Here is a 26352-nt window from a genome sequence, read left to right as displayed (position 1 = left end):
TTTATGGGACCAGAAAAGATTACATAATATGGGAAGGTACGGATAAGAGAAACACAAAACATTGGGAATGCTCATGGATTCATTGAAGTTAAATCTGAACAGAAAAAAAAAAAACAACTTTGAAGAAGTATTTAGGTCTAAATAACAGTTTAACGGCTAAGATACTATCTCAATCTGAAAGATTTTGCAGCAAGAGATTCCAAGGTGCAATAAATTCAGTATTTACTTCATATCCAGGTGTGTCCATTCCTCTGCTAAGTGCTACAGGGGATTTAAAAGAAATATAGGTGGAATAGTTTACGTTCCTATTGTTGCATTACAAAAGTTTCTAACAAAATCAGGAACTATGAATTTATTATTTCTCTAGAAACAGTGTCCTAAACAGTAGCTGCCTGAATTCTAGGTCCCTGGGAATAGAATACGAGAAAAAAAAAATTTCTTGTCTTCTCCCTTCTTAGAAGTAATTACAGATAGCTATAATTACCAAGAATTTTTGAGCTTGATGCAAACTCTCAAAATCATATCTTCAGTTGAGTGTATCATAATCTATGACTTCTCTAGGGTTAGGAGAAGTCAAGGGAAGAGCACACCCCAAGTCTGCCACCACCTGGCAATTTTCTATTTTATTCTAAATGGTCATCGTAGTTTCTTGCAGCAGTCGGAAGTGCAAGCAGATAAGCTAGCCCCACTCTAATTATAGTCCTGTTTAAAACAAAATTTTTAAAGTATGTCTTTGACAATATCCCACTTCCTATAGCCTTCTACTTTCAGGCTTACACCACCACTACCATGTTCCTCTTATGCCCTTCATCAAATGAGATACTACTTATAACAAGTTTAGCACCATACCTGGTACACAGTAGATGCTTAATAAATGTTTGTTCCCTTTCCTCTTAGTCCTCTCCCATGCTGTTCTAAAGTCTACACTGTATACTATATTTAATTTTGCCATAATCCTAATGCAAAGTAGTACAGTTATTCAAATTTACCTTCCCTTTCCCTCTACCCAAATCAAAACTTCCATTATTTCAATACAGGCTAGCTACTGGGAAAAGAAAATCTGACAACTAATTTACACAAATATGTAAATAACAGGTAAACCCTTAGCCTAAATCCTTAACCCTCACATACTTGTTTGCAATTTTATAAACCGACTTGAAAACTGAATGATTCTCTAGATGCCAAAATTTTAGGGTAGTAAGACAAAGTGAATGAAGAAAAAATACCAGGGTTTTATGAGGGGAATATATTTTGAGTAGGAAGAGTACTATCTTGGCAAGTTAGCCTTGATTCAAGGTCCAACCCCAAATCAAGCTGAAGTATTTCACAATTTTTTTTTCCTTTTTCTACTTTAAAAAGCAGGAAAAGAAAACCAAACCCACAGATTCTCAGAAAGAAAATTTTGCTTGATATAATGCCTGGGAATTACAGATCAGGGTGGCAGTAAGGGCATGGAGATGACAAGAGGGCTTTTCTAGTTCACTATAATTTGAAGGCTACCATATGTGACACAGTACCTACCCCAGATAGCCAACCAACCATGCAATTAATTGAAGAGACTTCACAGCCCACACAGCAAAAAATCAGAGTTCCTCACCTTTCCCAGAGGTGGGTGAATATCAAAGAAAAAGGTACGATTGATATAGTAACTTCCCATTTTTCCAAAATGAGTTTCATCCCAACTGAAGCAAAAAGAAAAGAAAAAGGTGACTTAGTAGTAATAGCAAACTATCCAACTCCTGCAATTATACCTTTAAATGAGTTATGTATAAATCATGTCACTGATGAAAGTATGGATGGTTCTACTTGTCAGCTCTCTTACTTCCTCTCTTCTCCCCTTAAGTTCAAGAAAAGGTGATAATGGTGGTAGTGGTATGAGATGGCTTTCTAATTATTTTCCATTACTAATTCAGTTTCTGTAAGCATAAAGTTACCCACAACCCACACATATGCTATAAAATGTGTTTTTATTTGTCATAGAACATGAGCATTCCAGGTTGCAAACATCATTAGGATTCAAGACTGCATTACAAATTATTATATCTTTAAGCAAATGAACAAATGGGTATTCCCAAACCTATAATGATAGATTGGTTCATTAATGCTATTTTTTGCCTAAATTACCCTTTCCTGCTTCATTTTTCACATTACACATTAGTTACAAAACCAAGAAGCAATTTGATTCATTTGTCATTTAAAAGTTGCATTAACGTCTAACTGAAGCCCATTTTTTTAACCTTCTGTAAAAGTAGATTAGAGATTTCTAAGCCTCCTCAGTTTAATCCCCTCAACTGAATATTTAAACAGAGAACCAAACACAATCTGTTCCTAGAAGGCAATTCCAGAACTTATTTCCCAGAAATCTTGATATGGGAACAAGGGCAAAAAAATCTCTTTGCTGAAGCTGCATAAAAATTTAGGATATTACCTGGTGAAAACAGGTGACTCAATGCCTTTCTCAAAATCACTAAACTAAATTTACTGCACATGGAAAACTGTGGGGGGGAAAAACCCTAAATGCATTAAATAATTTATGTAATGATAGTTAATAAATAGGGGAGGGGAATCTCAAATCACTGTTTTAAAATATTCCAGCAACACAGAAAATATATGTTCTCTTTTTCTAGGTAAGAAATTTTACACAGATGGAGAAGCCGAATAGAATGCTGGTGTCTCAGCCCTTAAAAGTTCATTCATTCAACAGGTGAAAAGTTTTTGTAGAATAAGGCGGAACCATCCTTTCATTGGCAAGCCTCTCCTCCAATCACGGCCCGCCCCCTTGACCTGCTCAGCCAATCATACGGCTACTCATCCCCTCCCCGTTGCCATGGTGTCCCGGCCTCTCACCAGACGTGCGCCGGCTCGTGCAACCGGTGGAAGCGAGTGGCGAAGGCCAGCGTGGTGACTGCGGCCAGCAGGACCCACCCCATGACCTGCTCGGGAATCTTTGGTTTCGATTGTGGAGTCAGCTTAGGGCATAGGCCGCCATCCCCGGCAGCAAGCTCCGGCCCTGACACTGCAGTCCCGGGAGCCTTCATCCTGCCTCGGCCCCGACGGAGGCGAAGCCCGGACTCAGCCGGGCCTACTCCCACCGCCGCCGGACTCATATTTCCTCGGTTCTGTCCAGGCCCAAAGAGAGCCCCTCTCTCTTCTCCCGCCTCAGCACGAGGCAGCTTGGGAAATGTAGTTCTCCTTTTGCTAGCTCCTCCCCCTGGCCCAATCAAAGTCGAAAGCGTGGGGCATTGTGGGAATAGTAGTTCTTAGCAGGCACCCCGGAAGTCTTGAGTAAGGCACGGGACACTATGGGAAAGGTAGTTTTATGTTCTGTCATATTAGGAAGGAGAAAATGAGAGGAAAAAGTAGGGAGAACTACCACTCCCAAGAGCACAAGAAAACCCCTAAAATATAAAAGGAATTTAATCCAACATTGTTTAAAGGGGTTGGATTAAAAAAACAGTTCCAGACAAGTTAAGTGGCTTGCACTTGCTGTCCGGTGAATCCCACGCGTGAAGTTTCTTGAGCACAGAGGGGTCCAAGATGCAGGCAGGAAAGGTCTGTGCACAACTGGGAGGGCTTAACGGAGAGGCCTAGGTGCCTGGGGCTCGGGGAAGAATGGTGGCTTTCTCTCTTCTGGCTCTCTCCCTCCCATCTTGCTCCTCTCCCAACCTCCCGTCTTCCCCAGAACTAGCGCTAGCCACAAAAAAGCGCCTTTTGTCCCTCCGAAGTAGAATAGCGATTTCGACACACTCTATGGTAGCCCCAAGTGCATCCTGGGAAATGTAGTTTCGAGGACTCCCACCCTTAAAAAAACAAACTATCTAGCTGCGAATACACGGAGTCTCATCCCAGCACCCTCCGCTGGTAGGGAACATTGAGACCCAGAAAAAGACGATTACTTACAAGGACAAAAGAAAAGAATCAACCACAAAATCAGAACTAATTATAATCATTTCTATAGCGCTTTACAATTTGCAAACTCGTGACAAACATATCATTTTATCCTTTCAAAACCTGGGAAACAAGCAGGATTATTATACCTATTTTGCAGATGAAGAAACTGAGGCACAAGAGAAGTTAATAGACTTGCCCACGATCTCACAGCTAGCACAGAACAGACACAGGATTTTAACCAAGGCTTTTATCAAGGATTTATCCAATTGGCTGCTTCAAAACCTAGTAATTAGGTTTCCTGATTCTCAGCCAAGGACATAGAGATATTGTCTCTCCTTACAAAGGCCTCTCTATTCTTTGATTTATTTAGATTTTTTTTTTTTTTTGACTAGGTGAGAGGCCTCAATTGCTACCTAGCCTTAATCACTTGAATGGGTGTTGCCTCAAAACCTTAGTTTAAAAAGGCCAAGCTCTCCCACTGCACCCTGGGCCATCTCCAGTCATCTTGATCCTATATCTGGCCTCTGGACCCAATTTGGCTCTGGAAGGGAGAGTGAGGCAGGTGACCTTGGCAGCCCTCTCTCACATAAATAGATTTCATTTGCACACAGTGATATCACCTCCCAGATGTCGTGGTCCTCTTCCAGAATGAAGGATAAACAATTTGGAGTACATTTTTCCCTGTATGAATGAGGGTGGTAGAATGGTTAGTGAGCCAGCTTTGGAACTAAGAGGACCTGGTTTCAAACTCTAACTTTAATGCATATCGGCTGTGTGATCTTGGCCAAGTAAGTCCTGAGAAGGGGAGCTGACCTGCATTCGTAGTTTTCTGTACTGCTGAAATCACTTTCCCTGTCTTTATCCTGTCTCCACTTATCTGCTCCATTAGAATGTAAGTTCCCAGAGGACAAGACTCTCACACTTTTGTTTTTGTATTTCTGGAGCCTAACACATAGTAGCAATAAGTGCTCCTTAAGCCCCAGTTTCTTCATCTGTAAAATGCAAATATTTCTATTATGTAACACAACTTTGTTGTAAAAATGCATTATTAAAAAATTTATCAAAGTGAAATACAAGTGAGTTATTAGAGAGCATGAAGTGTTACTTCATGAGAATAACTCTACTGGTGACGTTTCAGGTGGTAAAGATATTTAGGGATTGCCTCTTCAATCTCCACTCTAATAGCAAATTACAGCAAGATTGGAATGGCCTGGCAAAGTAAAAGTTACATCCCCCAAAGAGGAGAATAGGTCCATGTGACCTAATTTGAGGAAATCAACATTATCTCTCTCCCCCAAAATATCTCTTTCATTGTCATGTGAAGTTTTATTTAAAAGCAAACCCTCCAGTGATTCCTGGGAGACTCCCTACCCAAAAACATTTCCCACCCTATGCCTCAGATTGGGCCCCTATCAAATTCATTCCTTGTTGTTCTTGTTACATTTTAAAAAGTAATCCCTTGTGTCAAAAACTTAAATATCAGATCATCTGTTTGGCTTTTAAAGCACTTCACAGAATGCCATGGCTCCTTTCCTACCTTTCCAGTCTTCTTATACTTTTCTCCATTTACTTACTCTACTATCCAAGACCCTAATCTAACGGTTCCTCAAACAAAGCACATCTTAGCATAATGTCTGGGACGTAGTATGAGCTTAGTAAATGTTGTTGACATAAGGGACTCTGTTCTATTCTGAGAGTTTTTCTCAGAATTCACTGGTCACAGAATTCAGGAAAGTTGGGAAAATATAGTCCTATCTAATATACCCTTCAGGCAGTTTGGTGACTCAGTGGAGAGATTGCTGGGCCTGAATTCAGCTCCAACTTCAGATGCTATCTCTATGACCCTAGTAAGTCACTAACTGCTGTTTGCTTTAATTCACTGGAGAAAGAAATGGCAAAGTACTCTGTTATCTCTGCCAAGGAAAACACCATACAGAGTCACAAAGAATCATCACTATCCCCTTCAGACCAACTCCCCATTTGCAAACATGCATTCATACTATACTAAAGTTTATTCAAAGGAGAATAACGGAATAGAAATCATAGAATGAATGACCATTTATCCCAAAGTTGTATGTAAATCCCAAGGGTCATTTACAGTCAGTCTCAAATATAGGAGTTCTGGCTACAGAACTTCCCTACAGGGTCATGTCCAGCTGCTTCTGTCAGTGAAAAAGGATTTTTTTTCTTCCTTTTTTCCCTGGCATTCCTAATGACTCCATAGCTTGGATACTGTGTCATCAATTTTTCAAACCAGGCCAGTAAGTCTCCATAGAGTCCTAATTACTCTATTTCATTTCCCCGGTGCAAAATAATTGCAAAAATATTCCCTGATGCTGCAGGATTTTTTTCTTGGAGGCAATAATGGTTAAGTGATTGACCCAGAGTCACACAACTAGCAAGTGTCTGAAGCTGGATTTGAACTCAAGTCCTTCTATATTCTAATCTAATCAACCAGTTGATAAATCAGCATTTATTAAATTGGTTCTGTGTACCAGGGACCATTTTTGTTCTCTCCACACAAACTCCTTTTACTGTTACAGGCTGCACATATCCTATTTCCCTCAGTTGCTCCAAAGAAAATCAGAAGGAAAGGAGACAAATATCCCAGAATTCCCTTACATGCAGTCACTGTTTCTTTCCTAGGATTTAGTTTTAAAATATAAATGCTCTAACAGTGGAGAGAATTTATCTGATGGTTTAGAAGTCAAAAAGGACTGAGGATCTGGGAGAAAAGGTACTGAAAGGCCATAATAAGGAAGGGGATGCTAAAAAGACCCATTGCTTCATAGTTGTGCCTTCAGCTGACTCACTTTGTACAGGAAATGGATTCAGCAATCCAATGAGAATGTTGGGAAAAGGAAACCCCACTAAAGCTGAGACCTTGGATGTCCTTCTTTCTCAGACCCAAAGGCCAATCACAGCATGGTCTCCATTGGCTCCTGCACCCCCCCACCCTCTTATTAGCTCCTCCCCTCACTAAGCAAATTTTGAGGGAAATTCCTCTGTTCAAGGGTCACTGGAACAGAATGGCAGTTCCTGAGAAGGTAAGGTCCCAGCAAGATACAGGCTCTTTAGTTCTCAGCAAAGACAGTCTTTACTGTCTTCAGAAACATATTCCTTCCTCTTCTCTCTCTACCCCAAAATAGAGTGGATTGATTTCACTGAAGTCACAGTCCCCAAAAGGAGGAAACAGAGCCTTGTGGCCTAATTGGAGGAACGCTGTAGCCAATACCTCTTCCCCAAAATATCTCCTTTATTGCTTTGTGAAGTTCTCAGCAGCAAATCCTCCAAGTCTCCCTGGAGACTTTCCTGACCCCAAAATATCTCCCACCCTGCAGTCTCAAACTGGACCATTACCAAATTCATTTTTTTGAATTCTACTTACTCTATTTCATTGTGTGTGTGTGTGTGTGTGTTGCTTTATTCTTATTTCTGTAGTATTTGAAGATTTACAAATTGCTTTCCATAGATTATCCCCTAGAACCTCTTTATCTCCATTTTACAATTAAGGAAGTGGGAAGGAATGAAATAATTTTCAAATGGTCACCCACAGCTAGTACGGGTGGAGGAAGGAAAGGAACAATGATCATATGTAAGTGAGTCCTGGGATATTTGCCTCCTCTCCTTCTGATTCTCTTTGGAACATCTGAGGAAAATAAGGATATAAGTGTGGCTTTTAACAGCGAGTAAAAGGAGTTTGTGTGGAGGGAACAAAGAATGGTATCTGGTACACAAGACCAATTTAATAAATGCTGATTTATCAACTGATTGATTAGAAGACTGGGGGACAGTTAGAAAGTATAGTGGGTAAAGTCCTGGAATTAGGAGGACCTGAGTTTAAAAAAAAAAAAGTGACCTTTTTTTTCCATGTTATCTTGTATTAGAAACTTGACAAATATCAAGTCATCTGTTTGGCTGTTAAAGCCCTAGATAAAGTGCCAATGGCTCCTTTTCTTGCCTTTCTAATTTTCTTATGCTTTTCTCCATTTACTTAGTCCCCATTTTGCTCCTTTTGTCATCTGTCTTAAAGATCTGAGTGTGCTTTAGGAAGCTGTCTTTACTCCTCTAAGATTTTCAATGACCTCTCTCAAAGCAGTACAGTTCTCCTGTTCTTCAGACCCACTCCCTACCTGGAGAGGAAGCAAGCTGACTCTGCTCACCCCAGAAAAAGCTGTGTGACAAAGACCAGAAAACCCCAATTAAACTTCTCCACCTTTCTCTTCTCAGCCGGTCCTCTATTCTTATTTCCGAAGCTCTTGTTCCTGGAGAGTTCGAATAGGTAAGAATGATCTCTGTCCATTCCCATATTCCTGGAGAAACTACAAGTGGGGAGGGAGAGTAAATGAGGGAAATCTGGCAAAGGAGAGGAAGACAGGTTTTGCAAGAGTTAATGTCGAAGAATGATCCGTGCACACATTTTCAAAAATAAAAAGCTTTAATAAAAAATTAAATTAAATTTTTAAAAAAGAGAGAAAGATAGAGTTCATGTGCACTGCTTTGGGGCAGAGGCAACAGCCCAGCTCTCCTAGAGCCCCTTCAATCTGCCAATCCTTAGATGGGTTCCCACAGAAAAACAGAAAGGGGGTAGGGATGGGGAAAAGAAGGCATTCTCTTTCTGTAGTAATTGATTCTTCTCCTCATCCTCCTCTCCAGAGCCCCTTAGTAATGTTACACCGATTCTAGGAGAACTAGCCATCCTACCAGCTCCATCCTTGCTGGGGGCCAGGAAAAGAGCCTGGCTTTTATCGTTATTGCTTTCCTTGCCAGGCTCTTATCTTACTTGATTTTGCTAACTAATCAAACTAGGCAGGTCAGTGTCCTGCAGAGAGAGCTCTTTATATTCCCTCAGAGCCTGTTGGAAAAAAAAGAGCGAGTTCAGTAAAAGGAGCCACTATTAAACTGTGAACTGGAAGTGGGAGCAAGGGCAAGGATGGGGACCAGGGAGAGCTGAGTAGTGCACTGGGCTGAGCTAGCCAGACGTTGCTTCAGTATTTTATTGTCTCCTTGTGCCATGTTGTCTTCTGCTGGGCTTGAAGTCAGCAGGGGGTGTGTTCTCATCTCATTTCTCACACTTACTAGCTGTGGGTGACCATTCGCAAATTATTTCATCCCTTCCCACTACCTTACCTGTAAAATGGGCTTAAAGAGGTTCTAGGAAATAATCTATGGAAATAAATTTGTAAATCTTCAAGTACCATTTGACACTAAAGCAGCATACACACCCTCCTCCCCCCAAATAAAGAGCAGCCCAATAACAACTTTTTAAGCCTAATAGCAATCCCCTTCTGTTTTATAGGTAGAATCTAGGAATTATGAAATCTTAGAAGCCCAGCCCCCCTCTTTATTCAGTATTCTCTTTTGCAACATCCCTGTTGGGTGTTATACCAGCTTTGCTTGAACATTACCAGTATCAGGGAGTTCATTGTTTCAGAAGAAAGACTTTTATTTTTCCAAAAGCTAAAAGTGATAAGAAGTTTTTCCTTATTCTAAATGGAAATCATTTTCCCTGGAACTTTCCATTTCCTGGTCCTGGGGGAAACCAGGAGTCCTTATATGGAAATGGCTGCAGGCCACATGTTGACTTAGTTTTAAAATGTAATACCATCTACATTTTATTGTATTTTTATTTATTTGGTTAAACATTTCCCAGTTATATTTTAATCTGGCTTGGATCACACAGAGGCCTGTGTTTGGCACCTCTACTCTAGAATAGGAGTTCTTAATCTTTATAGTGTCATGGATCTCTTTGGCAGTCTGGTGAAGCTTATAGACCTCTTTTCAGAATAAATGCATTTTTTTAAAATGCATAAAATACATAGAAATGAAAAGTAAACCATATAGTTATTTAAAAAAAATTTTTTTTTACAAGTTCCTGACCCCAGGTTAAGAAACCTGCTCCAAAATAATACAGAATAGCTTTCATTTCTCTTCCACATAATAACCCTTCAGATTTTTGAAGAATAATAATCAAGGGAATTGTTGGTTATGGGTTTCCCCATCCCACCAGTTCTTTAAAAAAAAAAAATTCAAAAAGAAATTATATATCATATGTAGAACTAATCCACAGGACAAAAAAGAACAAATTCTGACAAGATAAATTAATACCAGAGAAAATTAATCCTTAAATGCAGAGGCATTCTGGGCAGGGACAAACTGATCACAGTGTCTGGTACATGATATGCTAATTGACTGATAAGCCTCCAAATTCTGGACCTCTGTACCTCGGACCCATATTTGAGTCTTCCTCATCTATTGCAGAGATTTTGCTGGTGCTTCACACCCTGCCCTACCTTCACTCTGAAACAAACAGAATTGGATTATTCTTCATCAGTGATGGGAGTTTGTGCTGATTTGGGGAGTTCCTATACCCCAGACCCAGGAGAATGCAAAGATTCTGTGTGGAACACTTTCCCACCCTCACCCAACCCTGAAAAATGTGGCAGATGCTAATTCAATTCAGCCAAAAAAGGAAAGGAGAAAGGGGTCTGTCATGAGTGGCTGTATCACCCCTGAAAGAAAGGAAACTAAAACCCAAGTAGGGCCAGTCTTTCCCATCAGATACTACCTAGGGCAGGGGCTACAGCCAATGAACTATAAATCTTTCAATGCAGGAAGAAGGATGCTGCTTTGCAACTCTACCATCAGAACATAATCACTCAAGTAAAAAGGAAACCAGTCAGAAAGTGAGTGATGGGGAAAGATAAGGAAGTGGGGAAAGGCTGAAACACCAAAGATTTCAAGAGATAAATCAATACAGAGCAGTCTTAATCCAAAGGGAAACAATGAATACTAAATCTTCAAAGATAATACAAAGAAAACTTGACAAATATTACCCCCAAAAAATCCCTAATACCTAATGAAACACAGAATCCTATACAATTTCAAGAGGGCATGGAACTACATTAAGAAACTCCAGCATAGTTCCAAAGAAAAATGAGAAGAAATTAAGAATATTTTGGAAGTTACAGTTCTCAATGCAGCAATTTTTTAAAAATTCAATTAGCAGATTAGAAAAGAACTGAATCCAATTCCTAATCCTGCAACTACTGACTTCAACTTAATATACCAGTGGTTCAGAATTTAATTAATCTTCTGAGACATCAGTGAACCATTTGGGACACATGTGGAAACGATGAATATTAATCTCCCTCTCCCAGTTTCCCTCAACCAACCATCCTACCACAATTACATTCCCATATATTCAAAACATCGATATTCCATTTCCCAAACCCTTGTCAGCCATTCTCTTTTCTTTCTATTTAAGGTGAGGTGTTCAGCATTCTCCTCAAAAATAGGCAAAAGCAGGAAACACAAGTTTCTGGATACAATAAAAATATCTCAAGCTATTTGGGAGACTTTACTAGGATAGACTAGTGAGAAAATGGGTAGAATTTCCCCCAATGACTTGATTTTTTTCCTTTTAATATTGATTTATGGGTTCTGAGCAAATTACCCTAATCAGAGAAAGACTTTGAGAAATACTACATTCTAAGATGAGATGAAATACTGCCATTTTAAAAGCACCTTCCCTAGAGTGGTTGGTAACACTTCTTAAGCTGCTTTAGAAAGCAACAGGTTTATAGTTAACAGAATTAAGTTTAAATGTCTATATCAAATGGGGAAATCACTTTAACCCGTTGGAGCTTCAATTTCTTCATCTGTCAGATGAAGAGGACTAGGCTAGATGGTAGCCTGATCCCTTCCAATTCTATGAATCTATACAATACTCTATTTCCTCTTTGTTGCTAAGGGGATGAAAAAAGAGGGATCATTTGTTCTCTTGATTTTTGGTGCTCTAGTTAGCTTCCTCCCCATTATCCCCAGTTATCCCTCCTAACCTGGAAGGCTTAGGATTCCAGGATTTAGATTCCTTGCTAGGAAACAACCATACCCATCCCCTTCATTCAGCACCTAATTTTGGGGCATCTAATTCAGGCCAGAGCTTCTTAACCGCAGGGATATAGGTATATAAAATAGGTATTCAATCAAACATTTATTAATAATAACTCATAATTTTGGGACCTCCACATTCAGGTAATCCTATATAGGGTTATGTGAACCATAGTTTAAGAAGCTGAGTTCTAGGCAATGCACTATTCCAAGCCAAATGAAAAGATGGACAAGAATGAATAAAATAAATTATTGTCCTTGCCCTCAGGGAGGTTATGATCTAGGGAGAAGTAAGAGATGCAAATAGAGCTGCCATATAGTATTGCACAAAATAAGTTCTGAGTGAATGGTAATAGAAACAGCTAATATTCATGTGGGATACAAGACTGATAATGGAGGCAGCATTGAACATTGGGTCTGGAATTAGATGGATCTAAGTTCAAATCCAGCTCACACACTTAGTATGACTGGAAGTCACTTAACTCTCCATTGGAGAAGGACATAGCAAACCACTTCAGTATCTTTGTCAAGAAGACCTCATGGACAATTTGGCATGCTATGGTCCACAACTCTATGACGACATTTATATAGCACTTGAAGGTTTGCAAAATTCTTTGCCAACATTATCTTTTATCCTCTTAACAGCCCTAGGAGATTGGTGCTATTATTCTCCCAATTTTACAGATAAGGCAACTGAAGATAATTGATTTGCCCAGGGTCACTCAGGTAATATCTGAGGTGAGATTATAAACTTAGGTCTTCCTGACTTCAGGTTCAGTACTCTTATGCACTTTATGGCACTGGTCTGAACAATAAATAACTTAATCGAAAAGAGAGAGAGAGAGAGCACTCTGTGCTGTGGTGAGCTTGGAAGATTTCCTGAAGGTGGTGGACCTAATCGCTTAAGGGAAAAACTCTAAAAAATTCTGCAGGAGTCTCTTTCCTAGTCATCACAAAGCTGCTTTCTCTTTGTATGTATCTTGTTTTCTCTTCTGCAGCTCTGGCTCTCAAGGGGATTGACTATGATATCCTTCCCATTAGCCTCATAAAAGATGGGGGGCAGCAGGTAAGAAAGAGTACAATAACATGGAATTGATTGAAGTGCTGAGATTTTTAAATTTTTTTCAATAGTTGTATTTATCAAATACATGTAAAGATAGTTTTCAATATTAGTTTTTGTAAGACTTTGTGTTTCAAATTTTTCTCTCTCCCTCTCTTACCTCCCCTCCCCCCATGACAGCAAGTAATCTGATCTAGGTTAAATATGTGTAGTTCTTTTAAACATATTTCCATTTTTGTCATGTTGTGCAAGAAAAATCAGACCAAAAGAGAAAAAATCATGAAAAAGAAAACAAAAAAGTGAAAATACCATGCTTTGATCCACATTCAGTCTCCATAGTTCTCTTTCTGGATGCAGATGGCATTTTCCATCCCAAGTCTATTGGAATTACCTTGAATCACTGCATTTTTGAGATTTTTGAAGGAGATAGAAATAGGGTTTTGTCAGGGTAAGATTCTCAAAAAAAGCATTGAGTTTTGAGCTAGACTTTGAAGGATGAGTCAGATTTAACTGTACACATCAATTGGAGAATGGCTGAATAAATTGTGGCATATGAATATTATGGAATATTATTGTTCTGTAAGAAATGACCAACAGGATGATTTCAGAAAGGCCTAAAGAGACCTACCCAAACTGATGCTGAGTGAAACAAGCAGGGCCAAGAGATCCTTATATACTTCAACAACAATACTATATGATGACCAATTCTGATGGACCTGGCCATCGTCAGCAATGAGATGAACCAAATCAGTTCCAATGGAGCAGTAATGAACTGAATCAGCTATGCCCAATGAAAGAACTCTGGGAGATGACTAAAAACCATTACATTGAATTCCCAATCCCTATATTTTTGCCTGCCTGCATTTTGGATTTCCTTCACAGGCTAATTGTACAATATTTCAGAGTGTGATTCTTTTTGTACAGCAAAATAACAGTTTGATCATGTATATTTATTGTGTATCTAATTTATACTTTAATATATTTAACATCTACTGGTCATCCTGCCATCTAGGGGGAAGGAGGGGGAAAATTGGAACAAAAGGTTTGGCAATTGTCAATGCTATAAAATTACCCATACATATAACCTGTAAATAAAAGGCTATTAAAAAAAAAAAAAAAGATTTAACTGGACAAAGATAGTAGGGAAGGCTCACTCAAGGCATAGAGATGAGAAAATATAGGGCATGTTTGGGAAATGGGGAGTAGTCTAGTTTGTCTATAGGATCCAACATCAACTGAGAGCATCAGTAATAATAACAGCAAATAAATAAAAACAACAGGTTTTGAAAGTGCTTTACAGATAATATTCTAATTTCGCAATAGCCTTACTTAAGGCCCAGGGTTGGGGCCACAAATATCAAATATCTACCCCCAGCTCAAAAAGGGAGAGAGGACTCTTTCACTACTGGACTGTGGGAAGTATATGCCAGATTGTGGAAAACCTTGAATGACAGATTAATGAGGTTGGCTTTTATTTGGTAGAAAGGCGGGCCAGACCAGGGTGCAGAGCTATGTCCCTCCCCACCAACCTAAGCCAGGTTTTCCCTTTCCCTTTGGGATGTTGTCTTCACAGTTTACGAAGGAATTTAAGACGCTGAACCCTATGAGTCAAGTGCCAGCCCTGAAGATTGATGGCATTATCCTTACCCAGTCGGTGAGTGCTGTGTCCAGCCTGTCCAGCCCTAGTTCCAGCAGGAGCCAGTCCCCTTACTTTCTGCTCCTTCTCCTCCCCCACATACACACAGGCCCAGTGAATCAGGTATCTGAGTGAGGATCATACTGCCTTCTTTCTCCTTCAAAGACACTTGAAACTAGGCCATTTTGGCCAGAATTATGGGAAATCTTTAAGGGTTCTTTCTGCAGATACATATAGGAAGCCTATAGAGAGGTAGACCAGGACCCTCAACTGTCCCAGGACTTCAAATAAACCCAGACTTGGCAGGGGAAGGAAGCAGGGAGAGGGGGATGGAGGAGAGGTAGGGAACAGGCAGGAAAAGGAAAAACAGTTATCTTCACTCCCCAGGGATCAAGTCCCTTCTCCTTCCTGCCTTGTTTCTCATCCCTGCCCCTTGTGCATTGCAGCTGGCCATCATTGAGTATCTGGAAGAGACACGGCCGACACCGGTCAGGCTCCTGCCGCAGGACCCCAAGAAAAGAGCCCATGTTCGCATGATCTCGGATCTCATTGCTAGTGGAATTCAGCCTCTGCAGGTACAGATCTTTAAAGACACCCAGAGGCCCATGATCCCATCATGGTACTTGCCCATGGCCCAAGGAAAGACCCAGGGCAACAGGGAGAGGAGCCCCAGGTTCAAACCTCCTCATGGAATCATGACATTTTTAGAGAAACTTGTGACTTGATATAATCCAGTCCTGTCCAGTCCAATCCTTTATTAAACACCTGCTCTCTACAAGCCACTGTGATACCCAAGGAAACAAAGACCAGATTATGGGCAGTCCCTGCCCTCAAGGACCAGACATTCTGTTGTGGAGGTAAAAGATGTAAACAGATAAGTATATCCCTAGTAACTGGAAGAGGAGAGAAATTAAGCTAACATCTAGTAGAATGAAAAGTTTGTCCACAGGAGTCAGCGCACAAACTGAGCCTTGACAAAGCTATAGAGGCCACAGAGAAGTGGTTTGTTCTGAGTTTTATGCAGGATCTTAGAATTCCAGGCTAGGAGTCAGGGGCTCTGACTCCAAGAGTCCAAGGCTTTTTTCTACATCCCAGTACTTCACTTTAGTGGGCACAGGTAGGAATGAATCACTCATTCAGTGACTGATCGTGCTCCTTGATGTAGGTGATGGTGAACAGAAAACTTCAAAGAAGTCTCCCTGACTTTTCCTTCTCCTTGCAATTGTCTCTAAGTAAGACTCAACCTAACTAGTTATTCCTGAGCTCAGAGTAGGATTACATATTACTTTATAAGCTTTTTCCTGATTATGAATTTAAGAAACATCAACTCAACTATTTCCTTATACAAAGAAAAACAAGAAGCCTGCATATGAAGCTATAGTCTCCATTATACACAACTTGATTATACTATTTATTTATTTTAAAGCTTAAAACTGCTCTAAGGCTTTTAGAACACTCTTTATTTCCAATTTAACACAGCATTCTTCCCTTTTTGTGTATTAATATCATTACCCTCTCACTCACTCTCCAATTTGCCGCTCCACCAAAACAAAAGAGAAACCTCCCTTGTAACAAAGAAGTAGAGAGCTAAGTGATTCAGTGAATACAGTATTGAACCTAGTCAGGGAAATCTGAGTTCAAACTCTGCCTCAGTCACATCTCTTTGGGGGTATAAGCCCAGTAGTGTTATTTCTGGGTCAAAGGGTCATAGTTTAATAGCTTTTAGAAATATAACACTAACTTTATTTTCAAAATGGTTGGACTTCAAAGATCCAACAGTACATTAGTTCACCTGTCTTCCTACCCAACAATTATCATTTTTTTGGTCATCTTGGCTAGTCTGATGGATGTGAGGCAGAACTTCAGAGTGATTTTAATTCTAATTTCTCTATTAATGATTTGGAGGGGTTTTTTTCATAAGATTGCTGCTAACTTAGACTTCTCTTAAGAACAACTTGTTCATACACTTTGGCCATTTATCACCTTTTGTTCAGATTTGTATCAGTTTTCTCTATATGTTGGACCTGAGAATTTTATTGGGAAAATTTGCCACAATAATTTTTTCCATTTAATTGTTTACTTTCTATTTCTAACTGCATTGATTTTGTTTGTGCTAAAACCTTATATTTTATGCAATTAAAATTGTTCCTCTTATCTCCTGTGATCCTCTTTATCCTTTGTTTGATCAAGAATTCTAAGCCATTTATATTAGTTAATAGCTTATTCTCTGTTTCTCTAATTGTTTTCTGATAAGACTTTTTATAGCTAACTCATGTATCCATTTGAAACTTATTATGGTGTGTGGTATAAGATATTGGTTTAAACCCAATTTCTGTCAATTTTTCTAGCAATTTTTGTTGACTAATGAGTCCTAATTTCAGTAGCTCAAAGCCTTGGTCTTGTTGAAGAGTCTACTACTAAATTTGTTTCTTGGTCTTCTGTAGGTAATCTGCTTTGCTAATCATCACTTCTCTTTTTAATTGGTACCAAATAGTGTTGATAATTACTGCTTTGTGTTATAGTGTGAGAGCTAATAATACTTAAATTAAGCTCCTGCTTTTTCCCATTTTTTTCATTTCTTCCCTTAATATTCTTGACTTTTTTTTTTTTTGGTCCTCCTGATAAATTTTTTGTTTTGTTTTATAAAAACAAACATCTGATAGTTTAACTGGAACAATATTGAATCTGTAAATATGCTTAAGTAGGATATTATTATTTTTAATATACTGGAGTGATGTAGAAGATAATCTCTCTCCAATTATTTAGGACTGTATTTTTGTAAATAGTGTTTTTCATTGTATTTGCATAATTTCTGTGTTTGTTTTAGTTTCTAAATTCCCAGATATTTTATACATTCTCTAATTCTTTTAAATGAATTTTTTTCTTCCATCTCTTCTTGCTGGGTTTTGTTTGTAGTATATAGAAAGACATGATCTTTCTGGGTTTATTTTTATATATTACTATTTTACTGAAGTTATTGATTGTTGCTCATAATTTTTAGTTGACTCTTATGAGTTTTCTGCAAAAAGCAATAGTTTTATCTGTAAAAAAGAGTGACAACTTTGTTTCCCCTTTGCTTATACATATTTCTTTAATATTTTTATCTTGTCTTATTGGTAGCATTTTATCAAGTAATAGTAATGATAGTGGACATCTTTACTTTGGCCTGTTCTTATTGGAAGGGCTGCTAGCATTTCTCTATTAAAGATGATGCTAGGCTCTTGGTTTTAGGTATTATTTATCTTCTTAAGATGCACTCCATTAATTTCTAATTTTTTTTTACTATTTTTAGCACAAAGAAATATTTTATTTTGTCAAAAACTTTCTCTCTGATACAATCCTGTAACTTCTGTTTATTATTTTTGTAGTAAATCAATCCTGCTACCCTGGTATAAATCCAAACTAATCATAGCATATGATTTTTTAAAAATTAATGTAGCCTCTTTGTTATAGCCTCTTTGCTATTATTTTGCTCAAGATTTTTTTCATCAATATTAATTTGAGATATTTAATATTGCCCTTCTTGTTTTAAGTATCAGGACCATGTCTGTATTTTACTAGGAGTTTGGTAGGATTCTTTTTGCCCCCATTTTTTCAGACAATTTATGTGACACTGGAATTATCTTTTGAATTCTTGATAAAATTTACTTGTTAATCCATCTAGTCCAAAGGGGATTTTTTTTGAAAGTTTCTTTATAGCTTGTTAAATGTCTTTTTCTGAAAGTAAGCTATTTCACTTCTCCATTTCTTGTCTATTCTGTTTTGGAATTGGACACATTCATTTATCGGGGTCCTCAAACTTTTTAAATAGGGGGCCAGTTCACTGTCCCTCAGACTGTTGGAGGGTCTGTAAAAACAAAACTTTGTTTTGTGCGCCTTTAAATAAAGAAACTTCATAGCCCTGGGTGAGGGGGATAAACATCCTCAGCTGCTGTGTCTGGACCACAGCCGTAGTTTGAGGATCCCTGATTTAAATTATTGGTTTTGATGGTATATTTTTAGGCAAAAATAGTTTTGAGTAATTTCCTTTATTCATTTGTTGTGATTTCTCTTTTTTTCATTTTTTTTCTTATTGGTATTATTCCTTTGTTGAGAAAACTCCAATTGGCTAAGGATTTATTGGTTGACTCTGATCTCTGGTTCTTCTACTTTTTTTTTAATCTTCCCTTTATAAATAACTTTCTGAAGCTGAAGTTTATTTTGCTCATGTCCACTCCCTTTACAATCCTACTCTCAATTCTTTATCCCATTTCCCCTTTTCTTGTTCTCATTTATTTGCCTATTGAATTTAATGTGTTTCTACGCCATACTCTGTGTTTGTGTCCCTATTATACAGTTCAGATATGAATTGAGTCAACATATTTACCCTCTCCCCACCCCTTCTTCCATGTTTAAATACTTTTCTCAGGTATCCTATTTACCAAAAAATATATATTCCTCCTTCTTTTTCCTCATTTGTTCCCTTGTATATTCCTTATCCCCTTCCTTTTTTTTTTACTTTTGAAAAACCAACAAAACAGAACATAACCATATGAAGGCCCCATATTTTTATCATTTAACTTCTTCTGGGGCCTTTGAAGACCTAGGATTCTAACAGGATACTTGTCTCTTCTCTATTAGAATGTAGGTACTTTTCTCATTATTTAGCCCCTTCTAGTAGCTTAAATATCTTTCTAGGCTTCTTTTAATCTTTTTGTTTCCATTTCAGAGTTTTTTCTCAGTGTTCTTTTCCTCAAAAATTGTCAGAATGTTTGTATTCTATTAAGGGACATTTTTGCTTCTATAGGATTATCTTCAATTTTGCAGAGAAAATTTGTTGTTGTAAAATCTTTAGCTTTTACTTTTGTAATATATTCCAAGATTTTCTCTCCTTTTAAGAAGCTGTAGCTAAGTGTAGTAGGACCTGTGGCTCCTTAGTACTTGAATGCTTTCTTTCTGGCTGCTTGCAGCATTTTTTTTTCTTTGACTGGAAGTTCTCTGTTACATTGCTTAGTGTTAAAGTTTAGGTTTTCCCTTGGAAGTGATTAGTGAATGTTACTTGGTACAATAGATCTGGGCAGTCCTTTTATTATTTCTTGAATTATGGTGTCAAGGTTTTTTGTTTGGTGCTCGATTTCAAGGAGTCTGAGTTTATAATTTATTTATGAAATTATTAAATAGGTACCGGCAGGACTAGTTCTTCAAATACTTGCTAGTAACATGACTGGCAAGGGGAAACAGGATGACAATCATACTTTAGCCATAGAGGTATGGGGGTAAACACCACAGCAGAGACAAGTGGCGAAAGAATATAGAAGCAGATAGCAGGAGAAAGAATGGTGAAGGGAGCCAGGTAGAAGGGAGAGGGGATAGGAATAGACTCAGTGTCATAGCCTTGATGGAGATGAAAGAATGCTTGGGAGGCAGGAGTTTGTGGTCTCATTTTTACAGGGGTTTTTGAGGGAAACTGACTTTCTCTTGTCTGTGTCACCTTGAAGTTAGTTCATTAACATATCCAAATTATGTCTGATTTATTAGTAAAACTTTAAAGTTAATATGTCCATCTCATCTCAAAATTATCGGCACCATTTGATGTTCTGTTGGTCTCAACTGTGGAAGTCTAGAATTTCATATCAAAGAACCCACAACTCTGACAGCAATGTCTAGATGGCATCTGCTAATTCAGCACATTTGACCAGCATGTGAGTTTCTGTTAATATATGATACAGTTTGTAAATTTTACTTCTTTGATTTTAGGATCAGCTTGTACATGACTTCCAGATTCCCATTTGCAATTTTATTTCCTACTATTGGCTTACAAATTTGCTTATCATACTGACTGGAAGGGGAGAGATGGTTGGGGAGACCAGAACAAGATACAATTTTAGCATAGAGTTCAGTGATTCTTAAGTTTTCATGGCCATTTGTTTTATGATACATACATTGTTATTTTTTCTGTCTTTGGACTTTGTTTTAAGGTTTCTTATCTCATGATATTATTCAGTTCTGTTTACTTCATTCTGTTTTTCAGAGAGTCTCCTATTTGGGTGAGGTTTTCTACATTCTGCTCTAAATTATGCATGTTCTTTTCTGCCTCTTCTTTGTCAACTCTAATATCATTTATAACTTCTTTTATTTTAATCATTCATTAATTTCTTCCAGTCTCTCTTTGTAGAACTTGTGGCTAAACATATCCCCCTCTACTTGTAGTAGTACTTGAGACTTAATCTCTTCTCTTTTGGGCTTCCCTTAACTCATAATATTTATTGTATTCAATGGGGATATTTTTCCTATTTCCTAATTTTTCACCTCAGCTCTTGTATTGAGATTTTGTGCTCAGACCAGTCCCTTCTGGCCCTGTGGATAGTTAGGCCTTTTATAGTCTTGCCTCCTCTGGAGTCTGGGTGCCACTGATGCTGATGATCTGAATGGAGTGACTGATATTAAGCTTATCTGCCTCAATGCCTGACTCTCATTAGTCTTCTATGGGTTCTTCAATATCCACCTTCTTTTTCTTGAACAGTCTTTAATTGGGAATTGTTCCATTCATCAGCTGTGGGCTCAGCAGACCTGTGGATAACATTCCACAAGCCATTTCTTTCCCCCATCATTTTGTGATGGTCCAGGGCTAAGATCTGGCTTCAGAGTACCAGTTACCAGAGTTGGCTTCTGCCCTCATCTCTATATAAAGTACAAGAACAACAATTCTGTAATCTCCCAGGGTGTATGCTACTTAGTCCCTCTTCTTCCTGGCCTTCGTCCTTAGTCCATGACTAGAGCCACACCTGCAAGAACACCCAGCCCTTGGCCTTTCTCTTCCCCTCCTGGTGGGTTGTGAGGGGCTTCTAGCCTCCAGCATTTTAGGCAGTCAGAAGAAGACCCAGGGACCAACATCTTCACTTATCCCCGAAACCTTGAGAAACCAGGCTCTTCACAGAGCAGACCTTCTCACCCTTATGGGGAATTGTGGATTGCTAAAGAAAGGGTTGGTGCTGAGTTGGCAGGATCAGCAAGGCTTCTAAACCTGACCAGTGAATTTCCTTTGGCTTATCAGAACCTCTCTGTCCTAAAGAAAGTGGGCCAAGAGACCCAGCTGGCGTGGGCACAAGCAGTCATCAACTCTGGCTTTGGAGGTGGGTTTCCATCTTTTTCTGCCCTCATTCCAAGTCGCTGATCCTGGAATTTCAGAAAACTGGCCCTGCTCCCCCAGTGCTGCTTTCACGAACTGTTACCATCACTTCCAGTTTCTGTAGTGATAATGGTACAATAGGCTGAGAGATGGAGGGACTGCGGGGCTAGCAGTTGGGAAAGAGATGGGCTGAACTAGTGACCAAATAGCTTAATGAGGACTATTAATCCCAAACCAGTGATCAAATCTCAGACCTTTGGTGTTGCTTGGTTTTCCCTTTATGGGCCACTTAAGTCTGTGGCTTTTCCTGAAAATTATATCTAAGAGATTGAAGTCAAAGCAAAGATTATAATAGAAGAATACTATCTTGTGCTTTACTCATTGCAAGTGGGAAAAATAGGAAACATCTTCCCTCTGATTTGTTCTGAAATCTCCAGTATCCTCTCCCTTACCTTTCCTCCAAAAAGCAGGTTCAAGCTTACCTACCTACCCCAAAAAATCCCATCTCAGGCACAGATGCTAATATCCCCACTTTGCAGAAGAAGCTGAGACCTAAGGGTAATGATGTTAAGCTTCCTTCTTCATTCTGTACATGGAATAAGGGCCAAAGAGTTCTTATTTTTATTTTCTTCTTTTCACAGCTCTAGAACATGTTCTGCAGAGTACAGCAGGGAAGTACTGCGTGGGAAATGAGGTAGGGACCATCATTCTTCGTTGCTACAACTAACTGGACTTCATGGAAGAATTAGCCAAGCCAATCAATGCTGAAAGCAATAGGCCCTTTATTGGCATTTTTAGAGAAAAGCCTAAAAGGAAAGGCTTTTGGTTTAACTGGTGACACCAAAAGTGGGAAGTGCAGGGCAAGGATGAAGGAAGGATACTAGTGAAGTCAAGTTAGCTCCTCACAATTCACCTGAGACTAACATCTTCAAATAGGGTAGCCAATCGAGCTTCCTAACTCTGCTCTTGGGACCAGTGTCTTCAAAGCAGGACAGTGGCAAGTAAAGAATCCCAACTAGAGATGTCAGTAAAAAGCCCTTGATTTATTAAGCCTTGGTGGCTACTATAGATAGAGGCTTTGGGGCAAAGAATGGGATTTTTCAGGCTTGAGAGAGAAAGAACACAATGCATGATTACTTTACTGAAGTTGCCAGAGATAGTCAGAACCCATTTAGTATGTGGTCAAGGATCCTGGACTGGGACCAAATCTGACCTTTCTCTGCAGATCTCCATGGCTGACTTATGCCTAGCACCTCAGGTGGCCAATGCTGAGAGGTAAGTGAGAACCCTTTCCTCTCTTCCACATATCATAGAGCAGTGGTTCTCAAAGTGTGGATCTGAAACCCTTTTAGAAGTTCTACAAATTGAAAATTAGTTGTTATTTCTAATATGGTAAATGCTATAAATGTAACCAACATAAACAAAAACTCTTTAGACAGATTCTCAATAATTTGTAATAGTATAAAGATATTGAGAACAAAAGTTGGGGAACCACTGCCATAGAGATCCTTCTCCATACATAAGCAACTACCTTTCCCCTACTCTCTTTTGTATAAGTCACACTGGTAGCATCTCATTTTATCTATTTCTATAATGGAACTCCACTTTCCCTTACCTGAAAGATCCAATGAAATGATCTCCCAATCACTGCAGAGTAACCCTTGGCTTCTGCTCATGGGAAAATGAGGATGCCCTCATCCTAACCCTCAACAGGAAAACTCACCAGCAAGTATTTGTAGACTTTCTACAGGTATTCATTATCAGCAAAGAGCCCCTTAATTATCTCCAGAAAACAGATAGACCAAGGCCCAGCCTTCCAGCCCCATGCATTCCTCTCCTGTTACCCCAATACAGCCAGTATCAATTGAGCTTCAGTTATATGCAGGGCTCCATTAGAGCAGAGTGGGAGGTGGGAGGAGGGATTTTTTTTCTGCCAAGGGTATTTAGATATTTATATCATTCATCTCAATGAATGATATAAGCAGTGGGAGGCAGTTGTCCCTACTTTTCCATTCTTCATCTCCCATGGTTGCCATGGCAAATTATTCCAGAAGCTAGATGTTCCCCACTCCTGACCTAAAGGAATACTAGACAGTTCCTGATCCCAAGGATCTTAGGTTTTATCTACAGCAGTGGTTCTAAACCTTTTTTGTATTGTGAACCCCTTTAGCAAATCAATAAAGTCAATGAAGCTCCTCAACATAATTTTTTAAAGCATAAAATGACAAGAAAAGCCAATTATATCAAAATAAAATTATTTTTAAAAAAATTTAAGTTCATTGCCCCAGGTTAAGAATCCCTAGTAAAAAGGTAAGATATCAAAAGATAACTCATAAAATCAGACAGGATGGACCAAATGACACTGCACTGATTCCCTATTGCTTTTGCAATTTCTACTTCTGTTTTTTGTTGTTTTTTAGTTATTTTCAGTCATGTCCAATTCTTTATTACCCCATTTGGGTTTTCTTTTCAAAGATACTAGAGTGATTTGCCATTTCCTTCTCCAGTTCATTTTACAGATGAAGAAACAGGCAAATAGGGTAAAGTGACAAGTTTCCAGGGTTATATATATGGTTAGTAAGGGTCTGAGGCTGGATTTGAACTCATGAAGATGAGTCTTTCTGGCACTTTAGCAATTGCATTATCCAGCTGCTTTCTTTTTACCTCATAGCAACTTCCCTGCCTAGTTAAATGAATATCCAAACTGGCCTCTCTATGCTTCTCAAGTTCACTGTTTCCTTGCTGAAAGCCCGGCCTCTGCTCAATGACTTACATTCATATTGCAGGTTTAAGGTGGACCTTTCCTCGTTCCCCACCATCAACCGCATCAACAAGACCTTGCTTACCATGGAGGCTTTCCAAGTGAGCCACCCTTCCCGGCAGCCTGACACCCCTCCAGAATTTCAGGCCTAAATCCCGGCATTTTCATATTAGGGATAACTGAGATGTGAGCTGCAATCATATTGTCTTCCACATCAATGATACGTCTGATTTTATAACCAATCATGTTGTTCTCTCCCCTTCTGTGACTCTGCCATCTATTTTTTTTTTTTTTTTTGGATGCTCCCTCTTTTGTCAGGAAAAATCACCTGTCTATCCTCATCCAGAGTTTTATGGTTTGCAGAGGAGCTAGCCTTACCAATAAATTGAATGTCCTCAGAGCTTTTTGCCTCAGTATAGCTTAATTTCAGTCAGGATAACCAGAAGTAGGAGGTAGGAACCGAGAACTTAGTAAACCTCAAGAACCTACAATATGGAATGCTACCTCATGGGTAAATTGGAAATTGGTAGAGCCAGTAATATGCTTTAACAACTGACTCTCTAAGGGGAAAATGTAAGCACAACACATTTAGGTTTAATTTGCATCATTAGCTATTTCTCTATCACTGAAGGCTAGGCAATCAACAAAATGAAAAACAAACCCTTGATTCCTAAGCATTTGCTGATTTCTGAGGCATGCATGTTCACACTAAATATTTCACAATTATATCTCCCAGTTTGGAGCTCTAAGCACACCCTTTGGTAAAGGCTACGCTTATAAAAGAGGGATGAGATGCTAGCACCTATCTGCATTTCTGATTTGCAAGAGTGGGGGAGAAGACCCTGGTAAAAGCTAACTGAAAATCCTAGGAGCGAACTAGTAATCTCAATGTACCCCCACACATGTGAGCATATATGGCCCTTGCTCATTGCTTCAAAGCCCTTGTTACAAGTTCTTCCAGCAAAGCTCCAGTCCCTACCATCTGATATCAGTCATTCCACCATGATGAGAAATTTCAAGTCTGGAATATCCAACCCCATCCCTGGTTTATGGTTCTCCCCTTAGTTCCAGCAGCCCTTTTTCTTTTAGCAGGAACACTGGTAAAAAAATTTTTTAGCCTAGGTTCAACTACTTTTCAAATATATGGGACTCCTAAGAAATCTCTTAAACATTCTGAGTTTCATCTTTCAATTTGGACAGCAAGTATCACTCCTACTTTATTACAAACACTTCTTATGCCTTTTCTTAAAAGTATCACCAAGTTTATGAGGATAGAGAGGGGACAAATTGAAGTAATAGGAACCATAATCTTTTCCTTTTTTCCAAAAATATCATTGAACATTTTATTTCCTGGCTTTACCTGTCAGAGACTGGTTTGGGGGCAGAGGATTCAGAGATTTGTGTTAAATGTTTATTTTCTCCTGGCGAGAGAGAGCATAACGTAGCAGATAGAGGGCCATCCTTGAAGAATGAAGGATCTGAGTTCAAAATCTGCTTCTGACACAGACTGTAGGGCAGTTATCTAAACCCTCATTCTTTTTTTTTTTAATTAAAGCTTTTTATTTTTGAAATATATGAAAAAAGAGGCACCTAGTTGGTGAAGTGAATAGAGCACCAGCCCTGAAGTCAGGAGGACCTGAGTTCAAATTTGACCATAGACACTTAACACTTCCTAGCTATGTGACCCTACAAGTCACTTAACTCCAATTGCCCCAGCAAAAAAAAATAATATATATGAAAAAAATTTTTTCAATATTCACCCTTGCAAAACCTTGTGTTCTAAATTTTTTCCCTCTCTTCTCCCATACAGCAAGTAATCCAATATATGTTAAACATGTGCAATTCTTCTATGCATATTTCTACAAATATGCTGCGCAATAAAAATCAACTCAAAAAGGAAAAAAATGAGAAAGAAAACAAAATGCAAGCAAATAACAACAAAAAGTGAAAATGTTATGTTGTGACCCATATTCATTTCCCACAATCCTCAATCATCTCATTGT

At 38.8% G+C, this 26352-nt stretch overlaps 2 protein-coding genes across 3 annotated transcripts in view; one reads left to right on the top strand and one right to left on the bottom strand.

Annotated features, from left to right (window-relative positions):
* Positions 1 to 3343, bottom strand: part of POMT2 (protein O-mannosyltransferase 2) — a 43962-nt gene extending 40619 nt beyond the window's left edge. The window contains exons 1-2 of the mRNA XM_051977518.1: positions 2848 to 3343; positions 1598 to 1682 (exon numbers count right to left, since the gene is read on the bottom strand). Of these exons, the coding sequence (XP_051833478.1) occupies positions 1598 to 1682; positions 2848 to 3107 (345 nt within the window). The 5' untranslated portion in view covers positions 3108 to 3343. The remainder of the gene's footprint in view (positions 1 to 1597; positions 1683 to 2847) is intronic.
* Positions 3344 to 3445: 102 nt separating this feature from the next.
* Positions 3446 to 24749, top strand: GSTZ1 (glutathione S-transferase zeta 1). Of its 2 annotated transcripts, none has more exons than XM_051977520.1 (9): positions 3446 to 3552; positions 8122 to 8173; positions 12783 to 12850; positions 14418 to 14498; positions 14927 to 15055; positions 21514 to 21592; positions 22230 to 22282; positions 22814 to 22863; positions 24375 to 24749. In XM_051977520.1, exons 1-9 carry the CDS (start codon positions 3538 to 3540, stop codon positions 24499 to 24501), a joined length of 654 nt encoding a protein of 217 aa, XP_051833480.1. In that variant the 5' UTR covers positions 3446 to 3537; the 3' UTR covers positions 24502 to 24749. The 2 variants fall into 2 exon arrangements, with proteins under 2 accessions (XP_051833480.1, XP_051833479.1); XM_051977519.1 differs by lacking the exon at positions 3446 to 3552 and adding an exon at positions 6896 to 6938.
* Positions 24750 to 26352: the final 1603 nt, after the last annotated feature.

The sequence above is a fragment of the Antechinus flavipes genome, chromosome 2 (assembly GCF_016432865.1).
Source record: "Antechinus flavipes isolate AdamAnt ecotype Samford, QLD, Australia chromosome 2, AdamAnt_v2, whole genome shotgun sequence".
Taxonomy (NCBI): domain Eukaryota; kingdom Metazoa; phylum Chordata; class Mammalia; order Dasyuromorphia; family Dasyuridae; genus Antechinus; species Antechinus flavipes.
Note: the sequence above shows the minus strand (reverse complement) of the source record. Positions and strands in the feature narration are given on the sequence as shown.